Source organism: Lynx rufus, unplaced genomic scaffold (genome assembly GCF_022079265.1).
Source record: "Lynx rufus isolate CCGP_SWC_20201006 ecotype Redwood Valley unplaced genomic scaffold, mLynRuf1.p SCAF_2, whole genome shotgun sequence".
In the NCBI taxonomy this organism is placed as follows: domain Eukaryota; kingdom Metazoa; phylum Chordata; class Mammalia; order Carnivora; family Felidae; genus Lynx; species Lynx rufus.
The window spans coordinates 121,471,925-121,484,312 of record NW_025814834.1 but is presented as its reverse complement, the minus strand read 5'-3'; the positions used below and the strand labels follow the sequence as shown (position 1 = coordinate 121,484,312).

At 42.5% G+C, this 12,388-nt stretch overlaps 1 protein-coding gene across 1 annotated transcript in view; it reads right to left on the bottom strand.

Moving 5' to 3' along the window:
• Window positions 1-6,133: 6,133 nt before the first annotated feature.
• Window positions 6,134-12,388, bottom strand: part of SPAG17 (sperm associated antigen 17) — a 215,282-nt gene continuing 209,027 nt past the window's right edge. Inside the window, exons 46-48 of the mRNA XM_047085237.1 lie at window positions 11,547-11,607; window positions 8,468-8,612; window positions 6,134-6,273 (exon numbers count right to left, since the gene is read on the bottom strand). Coding sequence (XP_046941193.1) covers window positions 6,134-6,273; window positions 8,468-8,612; window positions 11,547-11,607 — 346 coding nt within the window. The remainder of the gene's footprint in view (window positions 6,274-8,467; window positions 8,613-11,546; window positions 11,608-12,388) is intronic.

Below are 12,388 nucleotides of genomic sequence, written 5' to 3'. Positions count from 1 at the left end.
CAATAAGATACTAGCAAATCAGATTCAACAGCATATAAAGCATGATCAAGTGGGATTCATTCCTGGGCTGCAGGGCTGGTTCAACATTTGCAAATCAATCAATGTGATACATCACGTTAATAAAAGAAAAGAACCATATGATCCTGTCAATCGATGCAGAAAAAGCATTTGACAAAATTCAGCATCCTTAATAAAAACCCTCAAGAAAGTCGGGATAGAAGGAACATACTTAAACATCATAAATGCCATTTATGAAAAGCTCACAGCAAAATCATCGTCAACGGGGAAAAATTGAGAGCTTTCCCCCTGAGATCAGGAACATGACAGGGATGTCCACTCTCACCACTGTTGTTTCACATAGTGTTGGAAGTGCTAGCATCAGCAATCAGACAACAAAAGCAAATCAAAGGCATCAAAATTGGCAAAGATGAAGTCAAGCTCTCACTTTTTGCAGATGACATGATACACATGGAAAACCTGACAGACTCCACCAAAAGTCTGCTAGAACTGATACATGAATTCAGGAAAGTTGCAGGATACAAAATCAATGTACAGAAATCAGTTGCATTCTTATACACTAATAATGAAGCAACAGAAAGACAAAGAAACTGATCCCATTCACAATTGCACAAAGAATCATAAAATATCTGGGAATAAACATAACCAAAGATATAAAAGATCTTTATGCTGAAAAGTATAGAAAGCTTATGAAGGAAATTGAAGAAGATATAAAGAAATGGAAAAACATTCCATGCTCATGGATTGGAAGAATAAATATTGTTAAAATGTCCATACTACCCAAAGTTATGTACACATTCAATGCAGTCCCAATCAAAATTGCACCAGCATTCTCGAAGCTAGAACAAGCAATCCTAAAATTTGTATGGAACCATAAAAGACCCCAAATAGCCAAAGTGATTTTGAAGAAGAAGACCAAAGTGGGAGGCATCACAATCCCAGACTTTAGCCTCTACTACAAAGCTGTAATCATCAAGACAGCATGGTATTGGCACAAAAACAGACACATAGACCAATGGAATGGAATAGAATAGAAACCCCAGAATTAGACCCACAAAAGTATGGCCAACTAATCTTTGACAAAGCAGGAAAGAATATCCGATGGATAAAAGTCTCTGTAACCAATTGTGCTGGGAGAACTGGACAGCAACATGCAGAAGGATGAAACTAGACCACTTTCTCACACCATTCACAAAAATAAACTCAAAATGGATAAAGGACCTGAATGTGAGACAGGAAACCATCAAAACCCTAGAGGAGAAAGCAGGAAGAAACCTCTCTGAATTCAGCCGCAGCAATTTCTTACTTGACACATCCCCAAAACAAAAGGGAATTAAAAACAAAAATGAACTGTTGGGACCTCATGAAGATAAAAAGCTTCTGCACTGCAAAGGAAACCACAAAACTAAAAGGCAACCAACAGAATGGGAAAAGATACATATCAGACAAAGGGCTGGTATCCAAAATCTATAAAGAGCTCACCAAACTCCACACCCGAAACACAATCCCGTGAAGAAATGGGCAGAAAACATGAATAGACACTTCCCTAAAGAAAACCTCCAGATGGCCAACAGGCACATGAAAAGATGCTCAATGTCACTCCTCATCAGGGAAATACAAATCAAAACCACACTGAGATGCTACTTCACGCCAGTCAGAGTGGCTAAAATGAACAAATCAGGAGATTATAGATGCTGGCAAGGATGTGGAGAAACGGGAACCCTCTTGCACTGTTGGTGGGAATGCAAACTGGTTCAGCCACTCTGGAAAACAGTGTGGAAGTTCCTCAAAAAATTAAAAATAGATCTACCCTATGACCCAGGAATAGCACTGCTAGGAATTTACCCAAGGGACATAGGAGTGCTGATACATAGGGGCACTTGTACCCCAATGTTTATAGTAGCACTTTCAACAGTAGCCAAATTATGGAAAGAGCCTAAATGTCCATCAACTGATGAATGGATAAAGAAATTGTGGTTTATATACATAATGGAATACTACTTGGCAATGAGGAAGAATGAAATATGGCCTTTTGTAGCAACGTGGATGGAACTGGAGAGTGTTATGCTAAGTGAAATAAATAATCTGGTCATACAGAGAAAGACAGATACCATATGTTTTCACTCTTATGTGGATCCTGAGAAACTTCCAGAAGACCATGGGGGAGGGGAAGAAAAAAAAAAACAGGGAGAGAGCCAAACCATAAGAGACTCTTAAAAACTGAAAACAAACTGAGGGTTGATGGGGGGTGGGAGGGAGGGGAGGGTGGGTGATGGGTATTGAGGGGGGCACCTTTTGGGATGAGCACTGGGTGTTGTATGGAAACCAATTTGACAATAAATTTCATATTAAAAAAAAAGAATAAGTACAACAGGCATCTTTCAATCTCATTAAGTCTGTGATCATCTGAACAGAGGCATAAAGGCAACATCACTGAAGTCATTTCTTTTTTGGATGGATTCATGAAGTTACTTTTGATAGATTGGTGCCAACAGGAATTATGTATCTTTTATTTGGAAGCTATTCTGTCCAACTAGTGATGCAAACTTTACCTCTTCTCAGTTTAGAGTAACTTCCAAAAGTCATTAAGTAGAACTGACATAAACCATGAATTCAGTGGTTCCCAGAGTATAGTTTATGATCTCTAGGGGTCCGTAAGACCTTTCAAGGAGTCTGCAATGCCAAAAATACTTTCAAAACCATATTAAAATCCATAGTAGTTTAAAGAGTGTTCTCCAAAAATTCATGTCTACCCAGAACCTATGAATGTGTCCTTATTTGGAAAGAGGGTCTTTATAAATATAATTAGTTAAGATGAGTTCACACTATATTAGAGTGGGCCCTACATCCAGTGACGGTGGCCGTATAAGAATGCAATGTTAGGAGACACACAGGAGGCGGGGGGACCACAGAGGCAGAGACTGCGATTGGCATGAGGCAGCTATAAGCCAAGGGACACCAAGACTCTGGCTACCACCAGAAGCCAGGAGATAGGCTCGAACAAATTCTCCCTCAGTCTCCAGAAGGAACCAGTCCTCTAATACCTTGGTTTCAGACCTTTAGTTTCCTGAACTGCAAGAAAATACCTTGTTTTAAGCCACCCAGTTTATGGTAATTTTATGGCAACCCCAGGAAACAAATAGATTTTGATACCAGGAAGTGGGGTGCTACTGTACAAATACCTAAAAATATGGAAGTGGCTTTGGAATTGGGTAAATGGAAAAGACTGGAAGAATTTTGAGCCATGTAATAATTAAAAAAAAAAAAGTCTAGGTTATCTTGAAATGATTTGGTAGAAATATGGAAATATGGACAGTAGAGAAAGCTGGCATCTCAGAGAATTTCTATTTTCATCATGAACAAAATGTTGATAGAAGTGTGAACATTAAAAGGTGCTTCTGGGGTGCTTGGGTGGCTCAGTTGGTTGAGCATCTGACTTTAGCTCAGGTTATGATCTCGCAGTTTGTGAGTTTGAGCCCTGCATCAGGCTCTATGCTGACAGCTCAGAGCCTGGACCCTGCTTCAGATTCTGTGTCTCCCTCTCTCTCTGCCCCTCCCCTGCTAGCCCTCTGTCTCTCAAAAATGAATACATGTTAGAAGATAAAGGTTCTTTTGGTGTGAACTCAGAAATGAACATGTTGGACACTGGAGGAAAAGTAAGGTGGCAGAAAACTTGGCTGATTTGTGTTCTGCTTTGGGGTTAAAGTAGAGCTTGTGAACCATGACACTGAATATTTAGCTGAGGTTTCCAAACAAAATATGGAAGATGTGGCCTACTTTCTTGCTGCTTATAGTAAAATGCAAGAGGAAAGAGATAATTTGAGGAAGGAAATGGTTAGCAAAAAGGAACCAGAACATGATGAGTTTGAAAATTCACAGCCTATCTATTCTGCAAGGGCATGCTCTTCAGAGGTCACCAAGGGTGTGTGCTGGAAAATGTGCGATTAGATTTGTGGCCATGGATACGATCAAGCATCTCAGCAGAAGCTAGGAATAGAGGCACGGTTGTCCAGAAAGGATCTGTGGAGAAGCCTCATGTCTAATGGTGTGGAACTCCTTGACACCCATGAAGACTGACGGGTTTGTGAGAATGTTACATCGGCAGAAATGCTGCCATTTTGGCCTCGCAGGGACAGAGATGGGACAAGAGGAAGGAAGGCTGCCAGACTTGTAGGATTCTATAAGCAGGAAATGGGCTGCCCAGAGGGTAAGATTGTGTCCCAGGCTGAGGATAGAGAGGGTAGGGCCAACAGGGCTTCTGATGGTCTAGAGGTTGGGGCTGGGACAGCCTCTGGGCCCAGAGGGCTGGTCAAGCCACAAAAGATTATTTTCAGGCCTTGAAACTTCATGACATTTGCCCTGCTGTGTCACAAATTTGCTTTAGACCAGTGACTCTATTCCTTCCACTTTCTTCCTTTTGGAATGGGAATATCTATCCCATGCTTTTTCCACCATCGTATGGTACAAGCTGAAAACATGCTTTTTAGTTTCACACGTCCACCAATGGAAAGGAGACCAAAGGAAAGGAGACCAAGGCCGGGCATACCAGAGTCTAACCCGTACTTGATTTAGACAGAAGGGATGTGACACTCTGAATTGAGAATTTGGAGTTAATGCTGGAATGGGTGAAAAGTTTTGGGAGTGTTGGGATGGGATGGATGTGAATGTTGGGGGACCGGAGGGTAGATTACACTGGGTTTGTTTCCACAAAATTCATGTCTACCAGAAACGGAAGGTGACCTTACGATGCCACTCAGGATTAGGGTACCCACTAAATCTAATGAATGGCATTCTTACAAGGAGGGAGACACACAGAAATATACCCACGGGGAAGAACGCCCTTTGAGCCAGAGATGAAAGTGAGTCAGCAATAAGCCAGTGAACACCAAGACCTGCTGGCAGCCCTGAGACGGTAGGAGAGAGGCATGGAACAAATCCTCCCTCCATCTCCAGAAAGAGCCAAGTCCAACACCTTGATCTTGGATCTCTGGCCTCCTGAGCTGCAACGGAATATCCGTTGTTTTAAGCCACCTAGCTTGTGTGACTCTTTCCCAGCAGCCGCAAGAAACGAGCACAGACTTGTTTCAGCAGCTCCAGGAAACAGACAAGATGCTGTTTGCCTTTTTCTCTCATGAGCATACACTGGAGTTTTCCGGAGGCTGCGTGATGTCTCATATCGTGACAGACTGAATGCAGAGCTGGGGTACGAACCCAGCTGTGTTCTATTAGGCCAGATAGTAAAGGAATTATGAAAATGTAAAACAGTGTCCCGTGAGTAATCCATTTTTGTTTTGGAAAATAGTTAATGTTTCATTTAAAAAATCTATGTTAATATACTGGGTTTATTATGGTTTTCACATTGGTAATTTTTCCCAGTTTTAATTCCAGTTTGGTAAATGCAGTAGATATGACCCACATATATGACAGCTCTTTGGGGTCCTCAGTAATTTTTAAGAATATATAAAGAATCTGCATTCAAAATGTCTGAGAACCACTGGCTTACTTACAAAGTTTCAAGTTCAGAAGGACATCCTGGTGTCGGTGCCCCTGCTTCTTGGAAGGTCAACACTGAAAACAGCACTTAAAAGAATGAACTTTAGGGGTGCCTGGATAGCTCAGTCAATTTAAGCGTCTGACTTTGGCTCAGGTCATGATCTCGCAGTTTGTGAGTTCGAGCCCCATGTCCGCAGACAGCTAAGAGCCTGGCGCCTGCTTTGGATTCTGTGTCTCGCTCTCTGTCTGCCCCTCCCCTGCTTGTGCGCTCTCTCTTTCTCTCTCTCAAAAATAAACTTAAAAAAAATAAACATTAAAAAAATTTTTTAAAAAAAGAACGAACTTCAGAATCACATTGAAGTAGGTTAGATTTTTACATCATCAGCTTCCTCATTTATAACGTGGGAAAGAATACCTATCTTATCAGTAGTGTGAGGATGAAATATGATAATATATGTAAAGGAGTAGCTGTTTTGGTCATTAAAAACAAGTATTTCCTTTCCCCTGGGCTTAGTGGCTCATTGGTTTCTGGCTGTAAGAAGAGAGGAACAAACATGAGGTCTAAGGCCTCACATATGAATGGTTACCAGTCAAATTCCCATTTATTACTTACTTACCGGACCTAACGTGGAGAAATTTTACGGGACATGAAGACTCCAAGTGCAGAAGAAGAAATCGTAGAAGTCCTCTGGACCATGGGATTTTCTTTTCCCTGAGGAAAATCTTTTGGTCTCTTATCATAATTGCTGCTTGTTAAAACTGGTAAGATACTCGTTAAGGACTTTTGTGACCAAATGATGTGTATATACAAACTCGTTAACATTTTCAAATCAGAACCTCCTCTCTAGCCTCATTAGCTCTGTTTTGGGTCCTTTACCATGCAATGTGAATTCTGTGGACTCAGGCTTAGAGGAAGACGGACGGATATTGATTTCCTGGAATTTCTCCTGTCCACCCAGTGTGTGCTTCTCCCCTGACTGTGGTGAGTCTTCCTATAGGAGACATCAATCACCATAATCAGGTCCCAAAATCACATCAATGTCTAGAGGTCATGCCTTTTTTTCTGGGGAAGGGATAGATCTTGAGAAATGGGCTACAAATTCTCACTACTGACATTAGAAGTAGATAAAAGATCTAATAAAGCTCTCTGCCCCATCTATCTATGCCTGACAGGTGGCCTTTAATCTACGAGCATAAAAGCAGAATGACTTAGTTACTGTGACCAGCAGCAGGGTTACAGTGTCTCTGGGTCAGCATCTCATAACTTGTGTGAAGAGGATGTATGGAGACTTGATTTAATTCTTAGAGGAAAAAGCTGGTTCTTTGGTTAGTTTTCTCCTATCACTGCAGAAGAACCCTGCCATCCATATAGAAAAAAAAAAAAATCACATCCCCCATGAGGTCTTTTCTTGAACATCCCACTTTAAATTGCAGTCCTCCTTAATCCTCCCTGTACCCCCTTTCCTACTTTTTATTTATCTCCATTGTACTTACGAGCACCATTGTAGTCCTTGTGTTACTTATTTTGCATACAGTCTGTTCTCCCCCTGGAAAGTAAGCAACGTAGGGGCAGGGAGTTTTGTGTCTTGTTCACTGCTGTATCCCCAGTGCCTAGAACAGTGCCTAGCACACTAGAGACACTTCTCTTTGAAATAAGTGAACAAATGAATTCAGCTCCATTTCCACTGAAACCAAGGTCATCTGACACAAGCTTCCCCAAATTTCCCCTTCACCTCAAAGTCCGGATCCTTAGCCATCCTCACACGCCCCCTCGCCAAGACTAAGCCTTCAGCTCTCTTCTTGACTATTCTCTTGTCTCCTTTGGATGCTGCTGCTTCAGTTACTTCCTCTCATTCATATTTTTTAATGTTTCTCTTCCATTCCCTTCAGCCCAATCTAGCAATCCTACGTAATCTGAATTCTCCAGGACATCTCTGTAGCACCTGTCAACGAGGTCTGTGTTTTCCTTGAAATTCCTTGTGTGGCTTCTGAGATGTTTCTTGGTTTTCTGATTGCTTGTTCTGTCTCCACGGTCTCCTCTTCTTCCTTCTGCGTCCTTAACAGACCCCGCAGCTCTACTCCTTTTCCATACCTCCAGTCGTCTCCTCTTTGTAGATGATGTTTAAAATCATTACCTCTCCTGCGCTGTCTCTTCAATTGAGATCCAGACCTGCATGCTCCAAACCTTGAACTCTTGAGTCCTCTTACTGCCCTCCCTCAATGGGTTCCACCTGAGATTTTACAGATTCCTCTCCTCCGCCAAATGTCTTTCCACCCATGACCCTCTTCCACAACTGCCACGGGGTAGTTCCTGTCCTTATGCTTGGCCTAATGAAGCGGCCTTCCAACGACTCTTTGTTTCTATTTGCAGGTTGCTCCTCGACATGTCCAGCACGGTAATGCTGGGTTCATCTTGATAAAAATATGACAATTGTATCATGCACTGGATCAATGATTCACTCTTGCTTATATAATAAAGTTTAAGCAGGGATTCAAAATCTTCCACAACTTCCCTACTGCCCCTATGTTTCCTAATACCCCTAAGGTCTCAACGAGTTGAACTCCCTAAACTTCCCAACACCCAGAACTCTCCTATTGCTGTGGATTTGTTTGTTCTTTCTACTTAAGTCTCCTTTCCTCAAAAGTTTTAAAAACAATTCCCTGCTTAATTCTGATTGTCTGATACCCCATAGGCAGCAATGAACATTGACATTCATTCAACTTGCAGTCACTGCTCACGTACTGTGTTAACAGGCATTTTGCTAGCCACTCACAAAGACGAAGACAATCTTTATCCTAAAACTTCAACTCTACGGTTTTAAAAACAGAATTAATGAAGCTATGGAGTGCCCGTGTGGGGGTGAGGGGTCACGGAATAGCATTCTAATATTTTCTCCTTGCTCAAATGTAATTTTTGCTCTATTTATGACTACTCAAATTGAACTTTAAAGGATATTTGCTTCCACGGGTAAGAACAGGACGTCATGCTCAGTCATAATCTCAATATTGTGCGAGATGTGTGTTGATCCCCTGGCACCTTCCTCTCCAACAGCCATGGCAAATAACTCCACTTTCAGTTCTGTCTGCAGACCCGCTGCCACCTATAGGACACAATGTAGCTTTAGAATCAGACACATCGGGGTTCAAATCTGGGTTTTAACATGAATTTGGGCAAGCTAGTTAGACTCTCTAATCCTGTTTTCCCATCTATAAATTTGGCGCACATGAGCCATCGCAGTTAGGCACTTACAAGAATTACTTTGTAGATTAGCTAGGTAGACTTCCATGGAGCAAATGGGACCCAGGATAAATTGTTGAAGGGGAAAACCAGGTGCCATTTGGGAAGAAGGGCAAGAAAAATAAAAGCCAGCGTCCTGGAGGTGGCACTGAAGGCAAAGTTTACAATGCCCGCAGTCGTGCTCTTTCTTGAATATCTGCAGTGAGTTCCTAGGGGCATCCTTGCAGATAAAGAGAAGTTTAAAATAAGAGACTACGTGAATCGCACAACTTCCTGGCCCTGCCTCTTGGTTTATAATGTTCCCAGTGGCGGGCCTATGATGTGACAGAGCCAGTATAGGGAGACGGGAGGAGTTCAAATGCCAAACTGCTTAGGTCTGAAAGCTACGTGGAAGAGGTCTGGACCAACAAAGAAGAAACCCGATATATAATGAAGAAGAAACACAGCAAGGAATGGGCTTCTTGCCTTGTCCCTTGAAGAGAACACTGGCCAGGAAAGAAAGAGCTGTTTGTGTTCCTAAGCTGCCTCTCCAGGAGGTAGGCTAAGAAGCAGACTTGAGAACAATTAGCCGGGGGAAAAAAAAATACATCAGAAACCACCACATGGAAAGCAGTTAGATACAAAAAATTTGTTTTCTTCAGTATAGTTTGTAAATAATAGGACCGGAAAAATGTTTCAACTTTTTCAACAATGTGCTTGTGAAGGTCTGCTTACTGGACGGTATCCAACGCTCCATGTCTGAGGACCAGGCCCTTCGCCCTGGAGCCCAACACGGAGGGCAGGGCTGGGGTGACGCCACTCTGCATGGCAGCTGGCATCCTGCCATCAGGTCTACCCGGGCTCCGAGCACATTCACTCGGTGTTGGCAACCAACCAAGCTGAACAGTGGTTAGCTTTACATATGGACAAGTCTATAGATTATATTTGTGCAGAGCCAAAACTTACTGTCAAAAAGAAAAAAAAATATTAAAAAACTAACAGTCGAGAGTGAGCTTCAAAGAATACACGCTGGGTTTTTAGTACCTATAAAGATTGATCCAACAGTCATTTTGGCTTTGGGCATTGCCCCTACTTTAAATGAAATCTGCTAACTTCCCAGAACAGTGGAAGGAGAGCTGACTTTGATTTTTTTGTTTTGTTTTGTTTTTTGCTTTATGTTGCGAAGTTTCTGAAATCTTGACATAGTACGATGATGAAATGTGTGAGAGAGGTGCTCACGAATTGGTGGGTCTAATCTCAAAGTATATTTCTGTTTGGAACTGCAGCCTGCAAACTACTGTTTTGTAGACCATAAGGTATTAGGGCTGGAAGAGGACCAAGAAATTATCGGGTCTAAGCAACTCCTTTTTTTTTTTTTTTTTAATTTTTTTAACGTTTATTTATTTTTGAGACAGAGAGAGACAGAGCATGAACGGGGGAGGGTCAGAGAGAGAGGGAGACACAGAACCGGAAGCAGGCTCCAGGCTCTGAGCCATCAGCCCAGAGCCTGATGCAGGGCTCGAACTCACAGACCGTGAGATCATGACCTGAGCCGAAGTCGGACGCTTAACCGACTGAGCCACCCAGGCGCCTCAAGCGACTCCTTTTATAGATGAGGGAAACAAGGCGCAGAGGGTTTAATTAACCAACGGCACTGCTGCTGGCGGCACAGTCATTACAAGAAGCCAACTGATTTTGCACCATACCTAACTGCCCCTCTGTGTCAACGCACAACCGTGGCAGTTTTAAGATCTTGGGACTCGGCGAACACCGTGTGCTGGTTATAGAATGGGATGCCCTTGCTCCGTGTTCCCAGGAGTCCGCACGCGTCCCAGTCTGTGATGGCTGATCCTGTGTCTACCAGATATCCTCACTTCATTCTGTCACGTAGCCATCCATCTCTTGTGTCCCCGCTATGTGCCCAGCTTTGTGAGCAACTTGTGTGTCCTACTCATTTTTAACATCCCCTGTCCCCTGTCCCTATCAGTGGCGTGCTCAAGTAACTCAAAGCCTGTTAAGTGAAATGGGAGGAATGTTAAACAAGACGATGCGCTGATCAAGAAATAAATGTTAAGATTCACAAGTGTGATTTTGTTATATTTTATATATTATTTTATATATTATATTTTGTATATTTGTAAACTTTTGTTTGCTTGATACTACATTTCTGAAATTATAATTTAAAGTGAGTGACAACATACAGATTTTATATTAAACACCCCACGTTGGGGAATGTGTTGAATAAAGAACAGGTTGACATTTTAAAATTGGCATTTTCAGAGCTCCTTGGAGAAATGAGGGGGCTGATGACGTTAATATACTACCATTTCTTTGTATGTCATTAGATAATATTCTCTTGGCAAACCAAAATAAGCCAAAGGTGCATAAAATACAAAGAGCAGAATATTTATTTTTCCAAGGAGTTTTTCATTTTGCAGACAAATTTATTACAGGATACCTTGAGGTAGTCAGCTTTCCAAGCGCATGTCAAATCATATTTAATTTTTAAAAAGGTAGTTTTCATACAACTATATGTAGCTGTAGTATTGGGACAAATGAGTGAACTTCAGGAAAGTTTCCATAGCTGGAAGTTTAACTCTATTTATGCATAGGATCTGTCTCGGGGTCATTACACGAAGTAAGTGATATCAAGCCACATATTGTACCAATACCAGGGATCTTTTGCTTATGATCCTAGAAAAATCAGACTTCTACATGGCTTAAACTGAATGCACAGAATGACTTAAAAGCCCACTCCCATGCACACACTCCCATGCACACACAGGGACACACACAACAGGTAGCACATGGGACTTACAGGACCGGGTTTATAAGTCACTTTCAGTCCTGTGCTGGGTGGGGGCTGCTTCACCCTAAACCTGCCAGGCAAAAAGAGAAAATAAATTTACGCCATCACAAAAAAGCAGTGAATGAACTGGGATGTCATAAAATCAGGAAGGTGTTAATATTTGCTACAAAGGAGCAGGGGGTCCACACCATTAAAGAACCACCCAATATTCAGTTGGGAGAAGCTGGGGCCCCTTTCACAACCCCCTTTCCAGCAACAGTTTTCATCAGCGTCAAACAGACTCCAACCCCAGTTTCAACCCTCTGTTATTGGACGCCGCCGACCAGCTTGGGCTCGGGCCGACTGTCGTGAATGTTTGGCTGGTGTGTGCACGGCAGCATAGCCGCCAGTGTGAACACCGATGCTGCCTGCCAGATCATTAAGCTGAAGAATAAAGGCTCTTTTGGAAAGCAGGAGAGCATGGGAGCCGTCTCGCTCTGCCGTGGCATGGGGCTTGCATGTTTGGGGAGAAGAGAAACAGAAAAGGCTCAGAAAATGTAGAGACCTTGAAAAGCCCCAAGCTCACACGTGGTGCCTATTGATCTCTTTCCCTTCCTGTGGTTTGTGGGTTCTGCCTGAAGGTTAAAGACCTGGAGTAAATTAAAATGCCAGGGAAAGCTTACCTCCACGATGACCTCAATCCCGCTCCTTCCACCATCAACTTTGCTGTCTGAGCCATAGTGGCTGAATTTAACAAGCTGAGGAGTGAAATCCCGAAAGCTAAAATTCTATACTGAGTAGACAGGATCTGCATGGATAAGTTTTATTGGTTTGAAGTTGGTTCTCTATTTCTCCCCACCCACTTTGTTGGC